This window comes from Saccopteryx bilineata, chromosome 5 (assembly GCF_036850765.1).
Source record: "Saccopteryx bilineata isolate mSacBil1 chromosome 5, mSacBil1_pri_phased_curated, whole genome shotgun sequence".
Classification (NCBI taxonomy): domain Eukaryota; kingdom Metazoa; phylum Chordata; class Mammalia; order Chiroptera; family Emballonuridae; genus Saccopteryx; species Saccopteryx bilineata.
Window position 1 is genome coordinate 45102864 of NC_089494.1, and position 26983 is coordinate 45129846.

Consider the following 26983-nt stretch of genomic DNA (forward strand, 5'->3'; position numbering starts at 1 on the left):
TGACTTTCCATCATACCTAGAATAAAATTCTAACTCTTTACCATGGCTTTCAGGACCCTAAATACTCTACTCCTTGAATACACTGTGTTGCCTCATTCCCCACCACTGTGCCCCTGGTAGCTCTGCCCCAGCCAGGCAGTCTCCCTGTTGGTCACTAGGCGTTCAGGCTACACCTGCTGAGCTGCTGCTGGGTGTTCCTTCCCCAGACAGTGAGGAGGCTCCTCCATCACATCATTCAGGTCTTTCCTCAAATGTTCTCTCACAAACTTTAAAACACTGTCCTCCTTTTCATTACTCCTTATCTCCTACTTTGCTTTTCCTCTTAAGAGCATTTTTTTTTTTTTTTTTTTTTTTTGCATTTTTCTGAAGCTGGAAACAGGGAGAGACAGTCAGACAGACTCCCGCATGCGCCCGACCGGGATCCACCCGGCACGCCCACCAGGGGCGATGCTCTGCCCATCCTGGGTGTTGCCATGTTGCGACCAGAGCCACTCTAGCGCCTGAGGCAGAGGCCACAGAGCCATCCCCAGCGCCCGGGCCATCTTTGCTCCAATGGAGCCTTGGCTGCGGGAGGGGAAGAGAGAGACAGAGAGGAAGGCGCGGCGGAGGGGTGGAGAAGCAAATGGGCGCTTCTCCTGTGTGCCCTGGCCGGAATCGAACCCGGGTCCTCCGCACGCTAGGCCAACGCTCTACCGCTGAGCCAACCGGCCAGGGCCTTAAGAGCATTTAATATCATTATCTAATTATTTATATGTACTTGTTTCTGGTCTCTTTCTTCTATTAAACGTAAGCTCCATTTGGGCAGAGACCTTGACTTTCTATTTCCCATAACAACTTCCATGCCTGCCACGCATAATAGGTGCTCATAAAATGTGTTGACTCAAAATGATAAAAATGTTGACTCAGATCAACACATTGTGCACCTTAAACTTACAAAGGTATATGTCAATTACATCTCAATTTAAGAAAAATATGTTCACTAAATGAATATTTTTCTCCCGAATCCAAATTGTGACTGCCATTTGGGGATTAAATTATAGCCATTATTAATTCTACCTCCCTTAACTTTACTTCTTCCAGTAGCATTACCAATTTATTCAATTCTCTAACTGGTGTCCTGCTTCTAGTCTTTCTTCCTCCCTCCAGAACCTTTCCATAGACTTCTAATTGTCTTCACAAAACGTTGTGCTGATTACTAAAAGGTTTCTCAGCAAGGGAGTATGATCATTCCCAATACAAATTCCTTAGCCTGATAACTTTTTTTTCTCTCTCAACCTCAATGGAGGAAAACTGATCTACCACTGCTCTTGTTTTTGTCTTAGTGCCTACACTCCTTTCTGTTTGGGGGACACCTAGATTCCTATCATATCTTCCCATCCCCTCAAGGGCTAGCTTGACCGCCCTAGAAAGCCCATCTCATCAAGCACTAGTCACCCATTTAGCTTGTTGCCGGTTGCCCACAGTTCTCTGTGAGACGTGGCAAGGAGTCATCAATTACATACCTTCTTTCCCACAACAGCCCTAAATGTATGTTCTGCTCCTCCCAAGCCACAGTACATACTATTTATTTCCTGAAAAAATCTTTCCCCCACCCATTTCTCACTACAGTGTTCTTCTTAACCCTTCCTCTGGGAATTCTACTCCAGTCTCTTAAATCAGAGGTCATCTCCTGGCCTGACCTGTGGTGGCGTAGTGGATAAAGCATCGACCTGGAACACTGAGGTCGCCAGTTCGAAACCCTGGGCTTCCCAAGGCACATATGGGAGTTGATGCTTCCTGCTCCTCCCCCTTCTCTCTCTCGCTCTCTATTCCTGTTTCCCTCTCTCTCTCTCTCCTCTCTGAAAAATTAATAAAGTCCTTTAAAAAAGTTATATTTATATTGCATCTTAAAAAAACAAAAGAAAAAAAAAGTCATCTCTTTTTACGAGGACACCAGTACATGTTACATGTCTGTCTTTATCTCCCCCGTTACTTAAGAGAAATCCAGGACTCTGATGTATACTGCATTAATATTAACGACCGACAGTTCTTATTCTTTACAGTGTATTAGCAAGAAGTCCTTCACCTGTTGGTGACTGTATATATTAATTACATTCTTTTTCACATTCTGAATTTAGACCAAGCTAGTTTGAAGAGATTTTTATCACATATAGTAGGTGTGTATAACTTAGTCAATTATTCAATATTTCCAAAGTTCCAAGAGTAAATTCCCCACTAATAAGGCTGATTTTAGGATATGATCAGTTTATTGAGTATTCCAATATTTTATTCATAATCATGTTTCAGTTCAGAGAGATAAATACAAAATGAGAATAAGTCAGAAAACTGTAGTGTACTTTAAAAGGCTTTGTGACTTATGGTGGGAAAGAGGCAGGTGAGGGACCTTTAGCTTGCTTTAAAAAAATTATTAAAAGGTAACATAGAGTCTTAGTATTCTTTCCATGAAAACAGAAGGCTAGCTACAGGGCTGAATTTAGTCCAAATCAGAAGAGAGGAACTTGACTGCAAAATGAGGGCCCTTCACTTCAAGACAGAAAAACACTAGGAGGCAGCACATGCACAGCCTCTTTGCTCCAGCAAATAGCCCCCTGTATTTTGAAGGTTTGCATAAAGCAAGAAATGAGCTATGAGTAGAATGCCAAGAAAAAAAATGGGGTTTTACAGTTTTGAAACAGCAGATGGAGTGTTATCTCATTTAGGGGCTCTGTTAACAGTTTCACAAATATTCCCAATTCAACCGGCACACCCTCCAGAATGACTACCATCTCAATCTAACCTGAAGGCAGAGGACCCCTAAAAGATGACTCATCCAACTCCAAACCAACTCTGCAAAGGGTGTAGGTTGGCTAACCACTGAGCAAGGCTCATTCCACTAATTCGCCAGTGGATACCTGAGTTACATTAATTTTAAAATACCTGTCCATAAATAAACAAACAAATAAAATACCTGTTAAGAAGAAAGGCCAGGGTCTAGAAACCAACGACTTAACAGTAACTGCCAGGGCATGGAACCTGGGTTTTGAGGAATCATTCGTCAGTACAAAGAAACAGAGCAGACGCAGCAGGACAGCAACCTATATGAAGTAAGTGTTCTTATGTTTAATGGATGCCTCCCCATAGCAAAGGGAAACATCACTGGGGCAAGTGGCCACTAAACGTTTTAACAGTTTTCCTTTCATATTGCAGATTTTCCAGTACTACATTTTCCCTTATCAGATATTTTTATCAGAACCTGCCAGAACCAGACAACCTTTATCTTAGCTTATTTGTACAGTCCGACAACAGGAGGACAAAAATGTTACAGTTCACAAGTTCATTTAACACTGGCATGCTTGGAATATCAAAACCGCACTTTTTTCCAGGTTGACGTAAGCTGCTCTCCTGTTTCCAGCTCACTGCAGTATCTGTTGCTGTGGAACAGATACTCTTGGTCATCTGTTAAATAAACCATCACTCCAGATCCAGTTTTGTTTCAAAAGCTTCACTACAGCCAGGCCTTTAGCCTTCTTTTATAAAGGTTTTTCATTGGGCCAGGTTAAAAAAAATACAAACTTCTTACAGTGTAGCTAAAGAAAAGTTTTCAGTTGTCAGCAAATGTCAATTAATTGCTTGCTGACAAGGGTGTAAATATAAACGTGAATAATGTGTATGTGATCAAAGGTATTTCCTCTTTCCCTTACTCCTGAGCTGATTTAATATGCATATGTACGTGTAAAACGCAGTACGTAGTTTTATGATTAGACAGTCAAACATCAGAATGAGGCCACATGCTCCTAAGCTTTCTAGTGATTTATTCAGATGCACTTATTAATATACTATAAATAGACAAAACTAATCCAAACTGACATGATCAGAGGATTAGAGAAAATCCTTTATGGGAATAACAGTTCAGCAATTTCATGGCCACATTTCAAAACTTTTACAGAAATGCAGGAAGTTCTCATATGGTAATTTTAATAGGGATAAGTCAAACAGTAAACTTTACCCTAAAAGAGAAAGTATAGAAATTTCATTTATAAAACACAACCTTAAAAACGTTAGCTACAAACACTGTATTCTGCTTTTGATTAGCTATTAAATCTTTTTAAATTTCTCAGTAAAATCACATTTCTTAAATTAAGTCACAATTATATCAAAGAAATCTGAAAACTCATGTTGACAAAAAAATTAAGATTATATTTTATTTAAAACAAAATAGCTAACATGAAACACATACTCTTCCTGGACTAAGCTACGTGCTTTAAGTTATTACCCCTGTTACCATTACTCAGGAAACTGGAGGCTAGTGCGTTTAAAGCTTGTGCATGGTAACAATGCTGTGAAGTGGCAGCGTGAGGGCTCAAGCACAGTCTGCCTGACGCCAGGGTCAGTGCTCTCAACCAGTATTCAGTATCTACTACGCCAAGAGATCTATAAAAACCTGAGATGAGACCGCATCATCAATACAAGACCAAGAATAAATAGGTTGTGATGGGAAATCAGAAAATAGCAACTAAATAATAATTTATAGGGAGATCAGAGATACTAATTTTCTATTGAGATGCTAACTAAAGGTGTTTTTTCTTATTATTTTTTTTAATTGAAGAAAAAATAAGGGAACAAAACAAAGTACTCAAGTTGGCATATCGATGCCACTATGGAAAAATGTTGAAGATATCTTCATTCTTTGTGTGGACATCTCTAAGATGAAATGTGAGTTTCGGGTTAATGTGAATAGAGCACTGCAGCAAGTAAACAACTTCTTATCTCAGTGGCTCATATTATTCCGGTAAACGCCAATGAAAAGTCTAAAAAGAAACCAATGAGCTCAGAAGCAACCCTTCTTCTATATCTGAGTATAAAAGTAGCTAACAATTATATCTTTGTGTGGTCCGACAAACAGCACTCCTAAATAAGATGTAAGCAGCCAATAGGAGAAAAAAATAGAATAAAAGTGGATGTTCCATGTTTCAGACCTAAGAGCATCCAACTTTCTTATTCACTATCTTCCTGGTTTTCTCCTCTCTTATACAAATATTTGTAAAACTCCACAAATATTAGTTAACATTACATTATTGTTCAGATAGAGGACGAGGTACCACACTTCTGTCATGGTAAAGTGTCATGTTTATTTACAATTAACTAAAAACAAACAATAATTATATAAAACCCTAAGAGTCAAAGAAACTAAAAGTAAAGAAGAATAAGGAAGAGAAGAAGTTGGTCACCAAATGCCTGTACATATTACTTCAAAAAAATAAGAGCAGGGCAAGGCCACTGGAATCAAAAGATTCTTACAGAGTTTGGTAAAAATTTAAATAAATCCAAACGAGGTCCCTGAAAAGAAACAGGGTTCTCTTTCTGCCAGGAAACAAAACAAAGTTTTGGCAATGACAGAGGCAGAATTATGGTTTCAACTTAAAGAATTTTTCTCTCCTCTGCGTAGCTTAAATACTACAGCCACAAAGCAAGGCACATGTACATGATTATTCTAAACACAACACATCCTGTTTTGATTTTAGAAAGAAATCTCTCATTTTCATTTGTCTCCAGAGAGTCATACTTAATTCCTTACATTCTTTAATGTTTATTTCACAATTATATTGTGAAAAGTCCAACATGTATGCTTTATGCACAACACATACACAACAGGCACAAAAACAGTATCTTTCTCTAGTGCAACTACAAAGTGCTTTCACAGACATTTTAATTTGATTACTAGTCAGGTTATAACATGTTCCTCCAGCATATAAGAAGCTGTTGAAGAACAGATTTGTAAGATCCTTAAAAATAAAGCAACATAACATTTGAGGGAAATTATATATATATATATATATGCCCAAAAAGTCACTCCAGCACTATTCTCAGGGCCGTATCATGAGACTGCTTAGCACTTATCATTAGCCTTTATAATTCTTTTTTTTTCTCAGCCTTTATAATTCTTATCAGCACTACTTTCTTCTGTGAGGCAAAGATGGACATGGAAAAATTATACACAAGACTCACTTGTTGAAAATTTCTTTAAGTAGAACCAAATTCAAAAAGGAAAAAACCTAATAGGATGCCTTTTATGTCGGTTGGATCTAAAGTAGATTTCAAAGCCTACTGTTAAATTCAGTTTCTGGTAAATGCTCTAAAATCCCTTGCCTGGTCTTCTTCAGTTCCTAAACCCAAATTCAGGATGCAGCCATGGACTGGGTGGGGAAGGCTTGAGGGACAACAGAGCAGACTGCTGTCACCATAAATCCATGATTACCAACCTCAGTAGTACATATTTTGACAATGTTGCCATGTTTCCCTCAGTGCTCTCTCTCTCCAAAATCGAACATTTCCTATCTTCTCTGTGTCTTGAAATCTCGCAGCCTCCTTTCATACTCTTCGGGAAAATGCAAGCCAATGAACAGAAACTTCCTTGGCCTCCCCGTTTGCAAACCTACCTACCTGCCTGTCGAGGTCCTATTTTATCAGACAGGATGCTCTTCCACCAAACCTATTCCTCTACTTGTGTTGAGAGCTCCGTATCTTTCCAGAGATCTCACTTTATTGGCTGTTTCCTCTCTCTTATATCTACTTCCAGCTCTCCTTCTTTGGGGATCTTTTCTATCAGCAGCCAAAACCGTTCTCCTCCAGTAGTTCTGACCTTTAAACCTCAAAGCCAATAAAATTTTCTTAAAAGGGGGAAAGTTACCAATGTGGGCTACCAATTTTTTATTTTCCAAGTACAAACAATAAAAACCCTACTATGCATTATTATTGTTTACTAAATTAAAGGACATTTTAACACCAAAAGAAAGGAAATTAAGGACACCATGCAAAATGTACACCTCTCATCTTACTTAATACTCACCTACTTCCTGAAATACTTTTTTCCTTGACTTCTGAAACTGTAGTATGCTAGACTTTTCTCCTCTAGCCAATAGTATTCCTTAGTGGGAGCCCCACAACTCTATCCTACTTTAAAAATGGGAGTTCTTTAAAGTTCCTACTCATTCTGCATGGTCTCCTTGAGCGTCTCACACACCTCCATAGCTTTGAACTACTCTCCAGTCCTGACCATTCTCCTATATTTTAGGCCTATATCTGACACTCAACTACGTGGCTATCTCACAAACATAGACATACCAAAAAGTTGGCTTTTTCACACTGCTAAGTGCCTACCCATTATTCATTTCCTACCCCGTCCATACTAACAGAAGCTATGTTAGGGGTAGCAATGTGCTCAGCTAAAAATAGTTCCCTTGCAGCTAGTCTGTGCCAGATGAGCCTCTGGTAAAACTTCTTTTACCTGATTTAGATATCATTCTTTCCTTTCTCTTTCCCCTTTGACCATACAATAGCTACCTTGTGACTATAAGGTGACAGGCATGAGGTCTGATGCCAACAGTTTGGTTGGAGCAGAAGCATAGTATTTATTTTATTGATGACAGTGGTTCTAGATTGTCTACCTCCAGCCTTTTGTCACATTATAAAAATGACCCCATTTGTTTAAACCACCATTAGTCAACTTACTAGTATGTAATCTAAACAGATCCTTAATTGTTACAACCACCAAAATTGTTTTCTTCCTGTACTCCAAGGTTTGCTTCCCCAGTGTTCCTTTTTAGTCTATATGGCAGTATCCGCCCTATTGTTCATACTAAAAACCTGGTCACCAACTTGATCCCTCATTCTTTTTCACTGACCAAATACTACCACCAAGTGCTACCAACTTCACCTCTTAAACATATCTCCTAACTACCTTTCTCATCTCAGGCCCAGAACTTCAACTTTTGTTTCTCTCTTACCCATTCTCCATAGAGCAGTGTTTGAAAACCAATTATTATATCATTCCCATTCTTAAACGTCTTGACATTTCCCATTGCACTTTGAATAGTCCAAAACTCTTAATATGGCATATGAAACTCTACACAACTGTTTCCCATATGGTGTTCAGAGGATTACCTGCAGAAACACCTAGGGTGCTTATTAAAAACGAATATTTTAGCCCTGGCTGGATGGCTCAGTTTGTCAAATCATCGTCCCAAAGCACAAACGTTGCAGGTTCGATCCCTGGTCAGGGCACATATAGAAACAGATCAATGTTCCTTCAAGCCAGACTGTCCTATGCCAGAATGAATTAGAATGCTACATCTCCCTGAAACCAATTTTACTCTGTCTCTACAGAAGCAAAAGTCAGTCATAGAACTGATAAATACTGTATTTTAAAAACATTAAAACTGGTATTAAAATAAAAAATATTTATACATAAGTTTTTAAGGTAGAAAACAAAGCTCATAAGTTTCATGTCTATGGTATATCACATTGGGCTACATATCCAGATCTTATGCATAACTGCCTCACACTCATTGATGCTATTTAAATCCACAAAGCACCAGGTAAACCAAAATTTCAGTCTATCAAGAACTTTTGTATAAAAGATTCCAAATTCTTAACAAAATTCTTAAGCCTCATAATGGTACTAAGAATTTTTTTTTTTTTTTACAAAGAGAGTCAGAGAGAAGGATAAATAGGGACAGAGAGGAATGGAGAGAGATGAGAAGCATCAATCATCAGTTTTTCGTTGTGACACCTTAGTTGTTCATTGATTGCTTTCTCATATGTGCCTTGACCGTAGGGCTACAGCAGACCAAGTAACCCCTTGCTTGAGCCAGTGACCTTGGGCCCAAGCTGGTGAGCTTTGCTCAAACCAGATGAGCCCGCACTCAAGCTGGCAACCTCGGGGTCTCAAACCTGGGTCCTCCACATCCCAGTCCGATGCTCTATTCACTGCGCCACCACCTGGTCAGGCAAAACTGTTCACTATCTTAACTGTGGTGATTACAGACCCATATGGGTGATAAAATTGTATAGAACTCAATACACGTGTACATGTGAGTGCATGCACACAAACACATCATTATGCCTGACTGGGCGGTGGCGCAGTGGATAGAGCATCGAACTGGGATGTGGAGGATCCAGGTTCGAGACCCCGAGGTCACCAGCTTGAATGTGGGCTCATCTAGTTTGAACAAAGCTCACCAGCTTGGACCCAAGGTCGCTGGCTCGAGCAAGGGGTTACTTGGTCTGCTGTAGCCCTACGGTCAAGGCACATATGAGAAAGCAATCAATGAACTAAGGTATCACAACAAAAAACTGATGATTGATGCTTCTCATCTCTCTCTGTTCCTGTCTGTCCCTATCTATCTTTCTCTCTCTGTAAAAAAAACAACCAAAAACCAAAAAACTATAAAACTCAATATGCAACCATAGCCTCAAACCTCTATCCGGAGCCCCAAAGTACAGGGTAAATGAACACATAAGTAGACCATTACGAGACAAAGCCCAACATGTAAGGGATGCCAACAAACAGTGCTGATTCTGCGGCAGATATAAATGGTGGATGTAAAATAAAACTGGATAACGTGATAAAATAAAAATGAAAGCTTCTCAAGTTTTTATTTCTTGGCTAAAAACAAACCAAATGTTTTCTCCTTAAGGTTAAAATAAAAAAGTCATACATACTCTAAGTTCTGTTGTAATAGCATATTTTAGTTGAAACACTTCACAAACAGGTAAAGAGAAAGTTAAGCTCTTCCACTCCTCCTTAACACCATTCTCTAAAGTTCTCTTTTAGGTAAAAAAAACAACAACAAAAGAAATATTAAAGCAGGAATAGTTTATTGGGATGATTCAAGAGGGTTAATAATAGTCACCACAGAATTTTAACAAATCACTTATTCTATAATTTTATCGAGATGCCAATGTTTGATTATACAGGAAACAGAACACTTATTTATCTCAATTCAAAGCAGAAACAATATGATTTAGATAATTTATTTAAGTTGTAAATTTTATATATACAACTGGATCCACAGATACATGTATGTAAAGTTGAACGTAAAATAATAAATTATCAATAATAAACTATACCAAATTGAAAAAAAGAAGTTTGGACTTTAAAATTTTTTTACCTTTTGGAAAAAAATAAAACTAGACTGGCAAATGTCAATAATATTAAAAGATTTGGTAATGAACATCAACAATATTTGAAAATGAGAACCCACTTTATGGGCAACTTTGATACAATTTTTGAAAATACCTGATTTTCAGCCAAAAATGAATTATGATAGGAAAGGATGAAAAATACTTAAAATTAATATATTTCAAGTTTTTCAATTAGCAACTTTAATTTTGAATGACTATGAGAAAGAACAAAATAACAGATCCTGGACGGAGTTCAAGTAATACCATGGTTTTATACATCAGTAATCTCATTTAATGTAAATCAAGACTTAAGTTTTATGCTATCCCCTTAAAGGACAATTTGTAATTGCCCCATAGTGATGATTCATGAAAGGCACACACAAAATAATGAAAACTACTAATTCTAACCTAAAGAAAAGTTTACCAAAGAGACTAAAGATCTTTTAATTTGGATCTTACAATGGAACTGTCTAAATATGAGTAGTTATACTTTCACAACTGATGCTAATATTTCAACATCATTAATTTTATTTATTTATGTTTATTTTTCTTCTTTTCCAAGTGAGAGGAGGGGAGATAAGACTCCCACATGCACCCTGACCAGGATACACCTGGCAACCCCCATCTGGGGCTGGTGATCTGTCCATCTTGAGCCATGCTCACAACTGAGCTATTTTCAGCACCTGAGACAGAGGCTCCATGGAGCCTTCGTCAGCACGGGGCCAATGCACTTGAACCAATTGAGCCATGGCTGTAGGGAGGGTGTGGAAAGGGGAGAGGGAGGGGTGGAGAAGCAGATGGTCCTTCTCCTGTGTGCCCAGACTGGAAATCGAACCCAAGATACTCAATGCTCTACCACTGAGCAAACTAGCCACGGCCTCAACATCATTCTTATTTTAATAGGTATAATGTGAAATGAAGCAGAGTTTAAATAAGAGCCAGCCTCTTAAAAGTTCAGGTTTTCCCAGGAACTGCATTATTCCATATGTAGGTGGGACATAAAAGTGAAACTAAGAGACATTGATAAGAGTGTGGTGGTTACGGGGGGGAGGGGGGAATGGGAGAGGGAAAGGGGGAGGGGGAGGGGCACAAAGAAAACAAGATAGAAGGTGACAGAGGACAATCTGACTTTGGGTGAAGGGTATGCATCATAATTGAACGACAAGATACCCTGGTCTTGTTATCTTTGAATATATGTATCCTGATTTATTGATGTCACCCCATTAAAAAAATAAAATTATTTAAAAAAAAAAAAAAAAAAGTTCAGGTTTTCACCTACATAAAATTGTGGGGAAAAGAACTACCTAGACAAGTCTAAATTTTGAGAATTAAGAGCCAGTACTTTTTTTAGAGTAACAAAAATTAAATTTTACCATTTATAAGTCAGGAAAGGTGTTTTATTTTTCTTTTAATTAATGGATTTTAAGGAAAGCAATAGATATCTTCCTCACGAGCAAAAAAATAAAAACCCAGAATTAGAGATTGGTATCAAGAATAATAAACAAGGTAGAGTAATAAACAAATGAGGATCCTTGCTCTGAAGACACTCAGAGATCCAACTATCTAAAATAAAAACAAGTAGCTATATATTTTGCAGAGTATATGCGAGGATAACTAACTTGTAAAGAAAGAAAAATATTTTAAATAATCATTTAGAACTCAACCTTTTGCTTGTTTAAAATCTTTTTACTTATATATTTAAACTAACCCCAAAGGAATTTATTTTTAAAAACCAATGGCACAGGCCCTGGCCAGTTGGCTCAGGGGTAAAGCGTCGGCCTGGCGTGCAGGAGTCCTGGGTTCGATTCTCAGCCAGGGCACGCAAAAGCGCCCATCTGCTTCTCCACCGCTCCCCCTCTCCTTCCTCTGTCTCTCTTCCCCTCCTGCAGCCAAGGGTCCATTGGAGCAAAGTTGGCCTGGGCGCTGAGGAAGGCTCTATGGCCTCTGCCTCAGGCGCTAGAATGGCTCTGGTTGCAACAGAGCAGCGCCCCAGATGGGCACAGCATCGCTCCCTGGTGGGCATGCCGGGTGGATCTCGGTCGGGCGCATGCGGGAGTCTGACTGCCTCCCCATTTCCAACTTCAGAAAAATACACACACACACACACACACACAAACAAACAATGGCACAACATTTATTTTAGAGTCACATCTGCTACACTTATTTTATTTTAAAGGTTTTAGGGTAATGTTTATTTTTAGAAGGACCATATAATTGTAACATTCACTTCTAACTTTACCACTCTTTATAAACTGATATATGACTGCTTACTAGAAAAATACAATTAAGTAGTTTAAACAAACACTGATGGGACAGTCTGTCAAATAACTTATAGTCATAATAACTACTAACAATTATGCATCTTATTAAAAATGAACAACCAACCAACAAAAGGCTGTCCCAATAAAACACAAAACAGACCAACCCATCAGAAAGAATAAAAAGTATTGTAAAGATGATAACTGAGAAAGCAAGGTGTTAAGAAATGTGGAAAACGGGTTGGATGAAGTGAGAATTTACATCAGATAACCTTTAAGATTACTTTCAAACTCAATTATGTGATCCTAATAAATTACAAGATTATGGTAAATGAAAGAACATAAAATATCTGGAGAGACTGAACTATATTTTATAAATAAAACAAATTCTTCAGCTGTTTACAGAACATGAATTATTTCAGCAGGTATATACTTAATGGAAAAAAAATCAGTTTTTAATAATATCGTGTCCAGAAAAATAATGTCCTCAGATATTAAAATTTGGCTTAGGAGTACCCAAGACTGTTCTTAACATTGAGATTTTATTTTAATTAAATTTTTTTTTACAGGGACAGAGCGAGAGTCAGAGAGAGGGATAGATAGGGACAGACAGGAATGGAAAGAGATGAGAAGCATCAATTATCAGTTTTTCATTGCGACACCTTAGTTGTTCATTGCTTTCTCATATGTGCCTTGACCGTGGGCCTTCAGCAGACCAAGTAACGCCTTGCTCGAGCCACCGACCTTGGGTCCAAGCTGGTGAGCTTTTTGCTCAAGCCAGATGAGCCTGAGGTCAAGCTGGCGACCTCAGGTTCTCGAATCTGGGTCCTCTGCATCCCAGTCCGACACTCTATCCACTGCGCCACTGCCTGGTCAGGCAACATTGAGATTTTAGCTAAAGTATTTTGTTAGATGAGATTTAGAGTTAAAAATCTAATAAAAGCAATGAGATCAACCGCCAGAATTTGTCATTTGATTAGTTTTTGCCAGGAGACCTCCATCCTGAACCGCTTATAGAATTCATCACAGCACTCATCACCAAGGATATCTTGTTCATTTTTAAATTTAACCACTATACAATAAGCAGTGTTTTGCAATTTATATAAAAACACCACAGATACTACCAAAAAAAACACAATGCACCCAATTGCTAATTAGTATCCTAGTTGTTTCAAATAAGGTTAAAGGATTAGAAAGCCATTATAAAACTTTTAATCACATAGGCTTTATGTATAAATATTTTGCATATCTGAAAAACCTATAGAGCAACAACTTTCAATAATTACTAATATGGACTTATAACTTAGAACACAAATGGTAAACGAAATCAAGCTTTAAAAATGTCCTTTAATATGCTCAGATAATATAAACAGAAAATATTTTAAGACCATAGTAATAGAATCACCCTATTAAATAAATTGAAGATTTATGACTGGTCTACTTAACATCTTCTGTTTAAAAAGTTAAGGACTCTAAGAAATAAAGTTTTATCAGCTGTTTTTTGTTGGATAAATTTTGTCCCAGATGCCTTTATACAGGTTTAAAATCCTAAGTCCAGACTAAAACTGTGGAATTTCTGGTTTCTTCATGTCATGTCAAATGTAATGTAATATGGATACTTGTAGGGTAGTGGAATGGAGAAGAGGGATGAAGGAACCTTTCCCAGTCCAATTAAGTTTCTTCCATTTCTAATCAGTGTAAGAAACAAATGTTTTGACTTTGTTACAATTTGAAATAAAAGTGGTTCAACTTGATATACGTCCATGTATGTTCATGTATAATTTTGCCCTTGAACTCCACAACAGAAAAGTCTTCGATAAAGTCTATTCTGAAAAAACATAAGTGAAAATCTGAGAGATGTGCCATGATGCAGTGTAACAAGCTGCATCTCCAATATCTGACCGGTCTCACTATACAATGTAAATATTACATTTAATATAAAATGGTAAATAAGAAATTGAGCCAAAATCACATTACATTTTAAAAAAATACATTTTAGCATTTTCAAGACCTCTAGAAGAAAAACCAAAATTTTTACAAATGAACAGTAAAGCAGATTCTTTAAAACTGTGTACAATTTTTTGAATAAATTACTCCATAAAATAAACTGCTGAAACTGAAAAGTACATTATTTTAAGTTGAATATAATCTTTCTATATAATAAATTCTGGGAACTTCAACTTCCACATGAAATCTGATGTTCTTGATTTTCCTTTAATGGGGTTCCCCAATATTGTTACATAATCGCTTACCCTGATAGTGCTGGTAGTGAATGGGTGCAGTAACAGAAACCACAGACCATTGAAGTTAAACTGAACAAGTAAAATATGTTATGTTTTATAAATTCTGGGGAAGCAGAAATGTTAGGAGCTCTTTTATGACAAAACTTGGAATTTGAATAGGTAGATTAATCATTTACACATATGAAAAGAACTGCCGATTTTCAGAATATGGTTGGATGGATGAAGACTGGCATATCTGTCTAAATCAGTGGTTCTTTCCACTGATACAGCTCTTTGGGTCACCTATCCCTTTGCATCAAATGGGTTAAAGACACCACCATCAACAACAAAAAACGCAATGTATCTTTTAAGCAAGTGATAATAAACTGTTACATACTAAATATACCATGGCATAGTCTTTATTTACTATACCCAAAAGAACTTTATGAAAAAAATCCCATGGATGAATATAAATTCCTGTAAACAACAGTATTTCCCCTTCAAATAGTTTTAAAACTTCTACAGTATACTTAGAATGTCTTTTTTGGACATGAATGGTGGATTTCATCAAACAAAAATTTTAACTACTGTATTTGATCCACAATGCATGGGTGACTTGTTTTATTTTGGACCATGCTATGGAATATACTAAGTTCCTTCCAAAAAATATATTCCTTAAAAATAGCTAAGGTAAATGCCTATATTATCGTTATTCCACGCAATATAAATTCTACTGAGCATTTCATACTCCTCATTTGATTCAGCAATGTTTTCCTACTCTAGATGATAGACTACAATCAATAACACCAGTGATATTTTTCCTCAGAAAGCAGAAAGAACCTACAAACAGGATAGTGTTTTGTTTCTTAAGCTGTCAAATAGAAAAACAACAAAAAAATTAGGAGAAAAGTCTTTATTCAAATACTCTTTGTACACCAATACGGTAACACCTACCCCTTCAAAAAACACCTCCACCAATGCTACACTGGATTAAAAAAAGAATCAAAGGAAGAAGCCCTTTTGAGCATTTCTAGTTTTCTCTTTATAGTAGCCTCAGAATTAAAAATATAAAGCATTTTAATAGCATCTTCAAAAGTATAATTGTTTCAAAGTCAAAATTCCAACTATTTATTGTACTGAAAATGCTGGAGTTGGTTTCATAAAAAAAAAAACCCAATAAAATCAGCTTAAAATAAATTTATTGTACAATACAAAAAATATGCATACTAGGAAATAAAAGATACATTATTAAATATACAAAGCAAATGAAAGAAAGCTAAATAACACAAATATTTTAATCCAAACACAAAGATTAAAATGCACAATATTTATGCTAAAAATAAAGCATTTCAAGAAGGATATGCATTTCAAATGAAATGTTAATGATGAATAAAAAGAAAAACGAATATGCTAACCTCTAAATGCTTGAATATCAAGAATCAGTAATGGCATGAAACATTAAATCCAACAACAATACTGGGTACTTTTCAAGAACTGTACCATTTGAAAAGGTGTTAAAAACACTGAAGTAATTAAAATATCATTAAATCTGGCAAATATATATTTTTGTTGTTTTTGAAGTTTTAGGGCCTATTCACAGTATCTTCTCTTGTCTTCCATTTATACCCTCCTACAAAAATTTCTGGATGGTCATCCTTAACAAGATTCTATAAACACAGTAGCTTAGATAACTCTACTTTACTGGTAAGTGTGCATTTAAGCTTTATCAACACTACAAAAGTGCCAAAACTTAAAACAACTTTTAAATCTATACAAATATGGACATAGTATGAAACATTAAACTTTAATTTTATAAAGTATAACTAACCTACAAATCGAATAGTAAAATGTAACAACTTAGAGCACATGGACAAAAGTAAAGCCTTTTCTGCAAAGCTATCGATTAAGGCATTCAGTTCCCTAAAACACAAATGGCTCTGGTGAAACGTATACTGTCCAAAGGTTCAGATCTGAGGCCTTCACACACACTATCCTCCTGTAAATAGCCAAGCCAGAGCATCTAGTAAATAGCCACGACAGAGCACTCAGGATATGCATCTCTACGTCAGAGGAACATTCAAATATCCATAAAATCCTTGGTAAAATATTCTAAAACTTAGCATAACATGTAATTATTTAAACACATAAGTTTTAATTATGTTAACCCAAAAGGCTTTTGAACAACACCTTTGGGAGGAAACTTTTTTCTTCGAATCACAGATCCCAAACCCAAGACATCATATGATTAGGATTTTCTATATCTATATATATTTGCACTTGTATTTAAAAGTCAGTGAAATCTTTTTTACTATACTGTATATACTTTAATGACTCTACCCTACCACATATATGCCATGATACTTAAGAAACTATTAAATTCTCCTTCTAGACTAGGGGTAGTCAACCTTTTTATACCTACCGCCCACTTTTGTATCTCTGTTAGTAGTAATATTTTCTAACTGCCCACCGGTTCTACAGTAATGGTGATTTATAAAGTAGGTAAGTAATTTTAATTTATAACATTTATAAAGCAGAGTTACAGCAAGTTAAAGCATGTAATAATACTTACCAAGTACTTTATGTCAGATTTTCACTAAGTTTGGCAGAATAAATCTTTATAAAACAACTTACTATAGCCCTGGCCGGTTGGCTCAGCGGTAGAGCGTCAGCCTAGCGTGCGGAGGACCCGGGTTCGATTCCCGGCCAGGGCACATAGGAGAAGCGCCCATTTGCTTCTCCACCCCTCCGCCGCGCTTTCCTCTCTGTCTCTCTCTTCCCCTCCCGCAGCCAAGGCTCCATTGGAGCAAAGATGGCCCGGGCGCTGGGCATGGCTCTGTAGCCTCTGCCTCAGGCGCTAGAGTGGCTCTGGTCGCAATATGGCGATGCCCAGGATGGGAAGAGCATCGCCCCCTGGGGGGCAGAGCACCGCCCCTGGTGGGCGTGCCGGGTGGATCCCGTTCGGGCGCATGCGGGAGTCTGTCTGACTGTCTCTCCCTGTTTCCAGCTTCAGAAAAATGAAAAACAACTTACTATAGTTAAATCTATCTTTTTATTTATATTTTGGTTACTCTGCTACCATCCACCATGAAAGCTGGAACACCTACTACTGGGCGGTAGGGACCAGGTTGCCTACCACTGTTCTAGACTCTACCAAAATTTACAAGCTTAGAAATGAATTAACAAAAATAAAAACAAAGCTGTGGGAAACTGGGGGGGAGAACTGGAGAGGTATACAAAGGAAGGAAGAAATGTGAATAGGTCCTATAGAATTTTACAATCACTTTGCCAAGACAGACTTTAAACATTATGAATTATTTGAAATCAGGTTGTATAGAACCTGTAGTCCTTCTCTTAAAAACAAGTTTTGATTCTCAATATTCCATTTTTATAACCAAACAAAAGTATTCAAGATGTAATAAATATTTTAGTAGAATGCTACCTTGGGACTGAATTTATTTCCTAAGTACTCCAAAAGAGTTCAAATAAAACCAACTTTATGAAATGTTACTATAATTTATCATAAAAGAATCATTAGCATTTCTAAAATTATTTTTAGAATAACATTATTAAAAGCTAAATATGAAGATTCTTAAATATAACAGAAAAAGTTGAGTGGATAATATGAAAATAAAATCATTCAGGTAAACAGTTCACTTGAAGCCACTCATTACTGCTCCTTCTGAGTAACCATAGCTTTTAACAGTGAAATGTCATTATCTTATATCTGAAATTCTTTGGCTGGAATATTTTAGTAACACAAGACACTCCTATACATGACAATTCTGACAGAACATAGGTGTTGCAAAGTAAAAAGGCAAAGACATATGAAGTGTTTGATAAAATTTTAACTGAATTTTTTAAAATTTAAAGGTCAATCTATCATTTAAAATGGCATAAAAATGTAAACTTAAGCTAATTTTATAAACTACGACTATATTAAATAATTTAGGGATTCATTATTTTGCCTTTTTAAAAGTTTTGTATTTAGCTTTCTGTTGCCACTACAGACATGTCATTTGTAATGAAACTTACAAGTTCAATGTGGGTTTTAGAATCAAGAAATTACAAATTTCTGTAACTATTTTAAATGGAATTATCTCATTTTATAGTTAAACTTTTAATTATACCAAAAAAATGTTAAAGGAATGTTTCATTTTTTAAAATGAAGCAGCTTGCTTTATTTACTTATAAATACTTTATAAAAACTGACAAATTCATTTTAATCTATTACCTTTACACAAAAATTAAAAGAAAAAAAACTTTATGGTTCCAGCACCCAAGGTTGAGAACACAAAAAACTCAAATAAATATTTATAGTATGCAAAAAAGCTGAAGATGTTTGAAAGGTTAAATAAAGAACATTCTGAAACTAAAACCCATTTCCTTTAGCTTTTCTCTCCCAGACTTTCCATTCTATATACTACAGTTGTAGAGATGTCCTCATTTGACTCAGGTGACACTTTTTTCCACACTGTCTCTTTTAAAGCAAGTTCTTGTTGGAGACTTTCATAGTCCAATGGTCCAAAGGAATGCTAGTTGTTCAAGCAACATACATAATTTATTAGTGCACTTGAGTGAAGAAAGGTCCAAGCTATAAAACGGTATTTTTCAATGAATGTTATTAAAATCTGTTAACATTTCACCCACCACCATTTGATGTTTTGCTCCATGTTACATATGTTGACTCCCATAGAAGTTTCTATTCTGTTGGCTTTGCATAATTCTTATATATTATTAGAAGTTATTTTGACTGGAACTAACGATAGGAAATTTTATTTAGTTTATGTATTAAGTTATTTTCTTTCTACCTGTAAGTGCTTCATATGAGCTTCAAGTATAATTAGGTAATTTTATAATACATACTTTCCATGTGGGATGCAAAGAAATTTAATTAAAACTCAAAACAAGACCATTGGTCCAGTGAACAACAAGGAAGACAAAAATAAAAAAATCTTATTCCTAAAATTTAAATCCTGACTCTAATACTAGCTTCTAAAGAAGCAGTATGTAATAATATGAAGCCAAGCACAATAAAACATACCACTTTAAGAGTTATCATGAATACTGAGTTAAACAGTTTTTACAGAAAAATATTTTAACAATGGTTTATACAACTTATTATGAGGCTTTATAAGGTCTCACTAATACTACTAATACTATAATTCCTTTCCCATTTACATATCCATCTATGTCAAAATAAACTTTAAGACTATAACTGAAAAATATTAAGAGTAAAAACAGGCTTTCTCTTTACACCATGTAGCACTTTCTAATATGTCTTAACAGAATCAATTCTTTAAAATACTGCTTAAAATAGCTAATAAAAACAAAAAAAAAAAAATGGGAGAAGAGGAAACCCTGTTGCTAGGTTAACCAGTTTCAATTTAAATGAAACATCAATATTTAATATTTATAATCTACTGGTCTAGGATGAAAATGTCAACAATTTATTCACACTCATTTGTGATCAGCAAAGACATGAGGCCATTACCAATTAAATAAAATTTCATTTAAACTGGTGAATCTTATTTTCTCTCTCTTAAAAAAAAGTGCATAATAATCTAAATAAGAATTTTGCTTACCCTTTGATCTCCACCTTCTCTTCGAGGATCAAGTTTTTTTGCAAAATGTCGCAAATTATCATAGTTATGGAAATTACACAGAGAAACAAGATCCTGTAAATAAACAGAACAGGTATAAGAAATAAGCTATTCATTAGCTATTGTTTTTTTTCCATAATTTAACAAATTCTACTAATACTGTCCAACTTAACTACTATCTCATGCAAAGCACCACTGCGTGTTAACAAGGTTGCATGAGCCATCAAGAAGAGGACAGGAATCAGAATAAAAAGATAACAGATACAAATATTGAGATCACTGCTTACTAGCATGATCAGGACTCAGCAACTCAAATTGTTTAATTTTCATCCAAGTGTTGCCACACTCTTGTCCATGTCTCTTAGTCTTGTTTTTAACGAGACTAAGAGACATGGACAAGAGTGTGGTGATGGGGGGGGGGGGGCAGGGGAGGGAGGAGACGGAGGAAGAAGGGGAGGGGAGGGGCACAAAAACCAGATAGAAGCCCTGGCCGGTTGGCTCAGCAGTAGAGTGTCGGCCTGGCGTGCGGGGACCCGGGTTCGATTCCCGGTCAGGGCACATAGGAGAAGCGCCCATTTGCTTCTCCACCCCCCCTCCTTCCTCTCTGTCTCTTCTCTTCCCCTCCCGCAGCCAAGGCTCCATTGGAGCAAAGATGGCACAGGCGCTGGGGATGGCTCCTTGGCCTCTGCCCCAGGCGCTAGAGTGGCTCTGGTCACGGCAAAGCGACGCCCCAGAGGGGCAGAGCATCGCCCCTTGGTGGGCAGAGCGTCGCCCCTGGTGGGCGTGCCGGGTGGATCCCGGTCAGGCACATGCGGGAGTCTGTCTGACTGTCTCTCCCCATTTCCAGCTTAAAGAAAAAAAAAAAAAAAAAAACCAGATAGAAGATGACAGAAGACAATTTGACTTTGGGTGATGGGTATGCAATATAATTAAATGTCAAAATAACCTGGAGATGTTTTCTGAACATATGTACCCTGATTTATTAATGTCACCCCATTAAAATTAATAAAAATAAAAAAAAATTTAATATATTTTTAAGACTTTATTCCTTTTAGACTGGAGAGAGAAAGAGGAGGGGGGAGCAGGAAGAATCAACTTCCATATGTGCCTTGACCAGGCAAGCCCAGAGTTTTGAACCAGTAACTTTGGTGTTCCAGGTTGATGCTTTATCCACTGTGCCACCACAGATCAGGCAACAATTTTAAATTGCACTGCTTATTTTCTCAAAAATAAAAGACTTTTAAAGGTAGTTTGTAAATACAGATATTCAACCATGCAAGATTAAAGATGATAAAATAAACTACAGTATAATAATTTATTTATGTTGGGTTTCAAATGATTTCTCCATGTTAGGATCTTCTGCTGAGCTTTTGGAAACTGAAAAATAATTACAATCATAAATATCTTTATTATATGCGGCTTAAGTGTCTGTTTGTCGCTGATAGCTTATTGGTTGCTTGCTAACTGTACTAGCCAATGGGGTGAAGTTGCCACGGCTGAATGCAAATTGAGTGGGTCAGGGGGAAGGTGAACATTTGTTTGCATCGTCAATCATCTGTTTTACATAAAAACTACATCTTTTTTTTTTTTTTAAACTACATCTTAACGTAATTTCTTTTAAGAATGCCTCCTAGAAAATACAGCACTGAAGAGGAGAGAAAAGGAGCTAAAGCTGCACAAAAATGGCTTTCTCGACAAAAAGAAACCACTGAGCAGAGAAAGACAAGGCTTGCTTCAGTCACAGAGCAAATGCGTCTTTCTCGGCAAAATGAGACGAGCTAGCGGTGGCTCTTAAGAAATGTACCGCCAGTGGTTTCCTTCATTGCACTCTAAGCAATTAAGCAAGTAGAAGGGGGAAACCCCGTGGGCACTAAGCAAAGGGGCATCCTCACCGCCTGCCCTGGGTAATTCAGTTTGATAGCAGACACCTTTGCACAAATCATTTTAATTACAATTTATAATATCTAGAACGGCGGTCATTTCGTATTACCGCGGGCTTTCTAGTTAAAATATAAGCATCAAACAAATGTAATTTTCTGTGAGAATTATATGAGAGCTCTCTTGATATAGAGGTAATTTGAAGTCTTCTATGAGTACTTCTAAGACTTCCTAGTAACTGTTAACTGGCAGACAGGCCGGCAGAGTGCCAACAATCAATAAACTATAAAAATGAGTAAAAAATAGAATCACTGGATGGCTCAACTTGTATTATTATTATTATTATTATTATTATTTTTTTTTTTTTAGAGAGACAGGGAAAGAAATGAGAAGCATCAACTTATAGTTATGGCACTTTAGTTGTTCATTAATTGCTTCTCATACATGCCTCGAGAGAGGATGGGGTTTTCAATCCCAGCCAGTGACCCTCTGCTCAAGCCAGCAACCTCATGCTCAAACCGGTGACCCCAAACTCAAACTTTTAAGCCTGTGCTCAAGCCAGATGAGCCCAAGCTAAAGCCGGTGACCTTGGGGTTTTGAACCTGGGACCTCAGTATCCCAGGTCAATGCTCTATCCACTGCACCATTACCAGGCTCAACTTGTATAAATATTATTTTTATTAAAAAAACATGCTTACGTGACAGAAGTGAATTCCCTTAACGCTGTTGCCCATCTTGTCCAGAGGGGGAGACCAGCACATCATGCCCATGACATTGGGGACAACTAAAAGAATGCCCCCAGCAACTCCAGATTTTGCAGGAAGACCAACCTGAAAATAATTTAAATAAAAGGGGGTATTTATGTTAACATTTTCAAATAAGAAAAATTATGTCTAACAATAGATAATTGGTTAAAAAATTATGGTATATATACAAAAGAATTCCAACTTTAAGATGGCTGTAAGTATTTACCAATATGTTTATAATACAGTAAATGAAAGATCTTATAAATCAGTTGGGATATATATAAATATAGAAAAAATTTTGAAAGACATTTTCTAAAGAATTAAAGTAGATTATTTCTAAATTGTGGGGCCATATTTTTATTTTATTTTTTGACTATATTTTCTAATTGTTTTATAATAAACATGTATTGCTTTTAAGTAGAAAAAACTATTTTCAAAAAATATTTTATGGTAAGAAAACAATGAGAAATTATAACTTCTTAAAAAATTCTCTGTGGTATATACTGTTAGAGAAATTCTGAGGAATAGAGATGATTCAAATTAGTCATCTTCAAAACATTTACTTTTAGGCCCTGGCCGGTTGGCTCAGCGGTAGAACGTCGGCCTGGCATGCGGGAGACCCGGGTTCGATTCCCGGCCAGGGCACATAGAAGCACCCATTTGCTTCTCCACCCCCCCCCCTTCCTCTCTGTCTCTCTCTTCCCCTCCCGCAGCCAAAGCTCCATTGGAGCAAAGATGGCCCAGGCGCTGGGGATGGCTCCTTGGTCTCTACCCCAGGCGCTAGAGTGGCTCTGGTCGCAACAGAGCATCGCCCCCTGGTGGGCAGAGCATCGCCCCCTGGTGGGCAGAGCGTCGCCCCTGGTGGGTGTGCAGGGTGGATCCCAGTCGGGCACATGCGGGAGTCTGTCTGACTGTCTCTCCCCGTTTCCAGCTTCAGAAAAATACAAAAAATCCCCCCCAAAAAACCCATTTACTTTTATATTATGTAAAACTAGATAATTATGATAAAAGATAAAATTTACAGAGATTACAAGGGACAATGGAAGGAATTAACAAAATCTAGACTGTGAAAAACTGTACAAGATAAATGTCCCAGTTTTTTCATCCAAATTCAACAAGGAAACAGAGAGAGGTCAAGGTGGGCATAAGACTAAAGATTAAAGAAGAAAAAAAAAAAAAGAGATACAGCCAATCATAATGTAAGGCACTACTGCAGCCCAAGTCAAACTATAAAATAATAACTTATAAGACAATCCAGAATTTGAACTTTGACCAAATATTCTGATAATATTAAAGATTAAATTTTTAAAAGTTTTTTATATGTAAGAATGGTGTTATAGGTTTAAAAGCCCTTATCATTTAGAATTATAGACTGAACTATGACAAGGGTCAGGGAAGTGGCATGTATACAGATGAAACAAAATTGGTTGTATATTGATAAAGATTAAAATTGAATGATGTATAACATTAAATAAATGTTTTTGTTTTAAAATTTTCAAAATAAAAAAAATTTAGAATATTTGCTTATTGACATAAACAGAATGAAATAAAAAAAGTCTATGTAAGGTGGTCAGCAACGGGGGAAGGTCATGTGAGGAGCCCAGACCTGGGAACTTTGGCTGGAGCCGCCCACAACCATGCACGCCAAAGGAGACTTCCCAGGAGTCCTTTGGAAAGGAGCGATTGTCTGCCCGCCAGTGACATTTTGCCACGTCGTGTTGGCTCGACCACCCTAGAGACCCTTTGAATATCCCCCACACAGGTCACCCTATGCAACTTCCCTGGCCTCTGTCCCTGGGACCAGAGAACCTCCTTGGATGGGATGTGCTGTACTAAATAAAGCTTTTACTGTTACACACTTCGTGGCTATGCCCTCCTTTCTTCTTTGGCGGGGAAAAATACCTTACAGTGTATATATTTTACAATTAGCAAAATTTAAGTTTTAACTTTCTGAACTTAAGGAATTCTTTAGGTATGCCTCATAATGCTAAACATTAACGAGTAAATCTAAAGTCTATACAAATCTTTTACATTGGAATGCCTTAAGAGAAGTGATGACGCTCTATAAATAAAACTTCAAGTTCTTAAGAATATCTGGTAGATTTCCTTAACTCTATTCCTTACCAATTCTGTAACAATTTAACCTTGAAAACAAGACTCACTCTCTCAAAAATCAATGTACAACTTTAGAAGCAAAGTTCAAACTGCATTTTAAAAAATACTAGTCCAGACTAGTTTCTTGCCAGAAAAAATTAAGATTAAATAATAACTTACGTGGAAAGCAAACTGCCCTGAGAAATCATACATGCCGCAGGAATGCATCAAGCTTAGTGTATTTCGAACTGCTTCAGGGCTCAGTACTCTTTCACCAGTAATTGGGCAAAAACCACCATTAGCCAGTGTTGCAGCCATCACACTAGCCGATTCACAAGTTACTTCAATGGAGCATAGCTAAAAGGAAGAAAAAACTGAGTTCTGAAAATTTAAGCTCACATTATTTTTAGTATTACAGTTGACTTCTAAGATAATCTATTTTATCTGATATTTCATACAGATCTAAAATCCTTCTTCCACATAAAAGTGAAACTAAGAGACATTGATAAGAGTGTGGTGGTTGGGGGGGGAGGGGGGAAAAGGAGAGGGAAAGGGGGAGGGGGAGGGGCATAAAGAAAACTAGATAGAAGGTGACAGAGGACAATCGGACTTTGGGTGATGGGTATGCAACATAAATGAACGACAAGATAACCTGTATCCTAATTTATTGTCACCCCATTAAAAAAATAAAATTATTTAATAAAAATAAGAAAAATAAAGTATTTACAGGAAAAAAAAAGAAAAGTTACAATAAAAAAGGACAGATAATAACAAGTGTTGGCAAAGATGTGGAGAAATTGCTGGAGGGAATATAAAACAATGCAGCTACTTCCTAAAACAATTTGGCAATTCCTCCAAAGTTCAAACATAGAGTACCCAGTTGACCCAGCAATTGCACTCCTAGATATAGATGCTAATTAAATAAACCAGTGTCCACTTAAAAATCTGTATGCAAATGTTTATAGCAGCATTATGCATAATAGCCAAAAAGTAGAAACAACCCAAATGTTCAACTGATAAATGAATAATATATAGTATATTAATATAATTAAATATTATTTGATAATAAAATAGGAATGGAGTACTAATCTATACTATAACACGATGATCCTTGAAATGATTATGCTAATGAAATAAACCATTTGCAGTATATGAAATGTCCAGAACAGGCAAATCTATAGAGACAGAAAGATAAATGGTTGCCTGGAGCTGGGGTCCTGGGGTGAGAAAAATGGCAAATGATTGCTAATGAGTACAGGCTTTTTGGGGGAGATAATGAAAATGTTCTAATTTGAGTCTACTGATGGTTTCACAAGTCTGTAAACATATTAAAATTCACTGAATTATACACTTAAAAAAAATCCTTCTTCCAAAGGGATCATTTTAATATAACTTGATGATATTTAAAGATTTTAATTTGAATAAAGTTCTATCTAGCAACCCTTTAAGGTTTATCCTAATATTCCCAGTTAGTCTTTTAATGGGAGAGCTAGGATAGGAAGGGCCAGGCCCTAAAGCACTATTAGTTGTAATTTCCCCATGTGATATTCAAAGTTGTTTAATATTTAATGCTTTTTGCAGGATATACAAATGTATTAACTCAACAGGGAAAAAGGAACCATGATATGTTTTTAAGATAAAGCAACATATATCAGTATAATAGATAGTATCTAGATACATGAGAAATTGCCACTTTAGAGGGAAAAAAACCCTGCTAATTGCCTGTAACAAAGCTCAGCATCCCCACATGGCAACATGCGGAGGACTAAGTGAAGAAAAATCTAAGCTGTGGCCTGGATACTCTGTGTGCCTAAAGTGAAATGTTACCTTTGAAATCATCTATTAACATTCAAATATTTATTTGATATTGACTATGGGTACTGAATATACTATGATGAATAAAAAAAATTTTATATTTAAATATAATCAAACCAATGAAAATAGATTACTACACCAAACGCAAATTTACCCATAAAACTATAACAATAAATATGGTCTATTTTATTTTTCATTAACAACAACCAAAACGGAAAAAAGCAGAGGAGAAAGAAGGTGGAAACGGAGAAAAGACTGAGTTTTCAACTTACAAACTTTCCTCACCCCATACTTCAAGATCTACAAACAGGAGGCACGAAAGGCTTTCAAGACAGCAAGAAGGAAAACTAATGAACTATAGTGAATTAGAACACTGACTGGAAGCCACTTTTTGACTTTCACTTTTGCCTATTTAAGATTAAAACCTC

General features: G+C 36.6%; 1 protein-coding gene across 3 annotated transcripts in view; it reads right to left on the reverse strand.

Annotated features, from left to right (window-relative positions):
- Positions 1 to 26983, reverse strand: part of GLS (glutaminase) — an 84649-nt gene that overhangs the window by 10644 nt on the left and 47022 nt on the right. The window contains exons 12-15 of one of the 3 annotated variants that reach the window (XM_066233188.1): positions 24921 to 25097; positions 22599 to 22730; positions 20005 to 20097; positions 16706 to 18954 (exon numbers count right to left, since the gene is read on the reverse strand). In XM_066233188.1, coding sequence (XP_066089285.1) covers positions 18808 to 18954; positions 20005 to 20097; positions 22599 to 22730; positions 24921 to 25097 — 549 coding nt within the window. In that variant the 3' untranslated portion in view covers positions 16706 to 18807. Of the gene's footprint in view, positions 1 to 16705; positions 19014 to 20004; positions 20098 to 22598; positions 22731 to 24920; positions 25098 to 26983 lie in introns of those variants that run through there. The other 2 variants (XM_066233189.1, XM_066233187.1) reach the window with 2 other exon arrangements.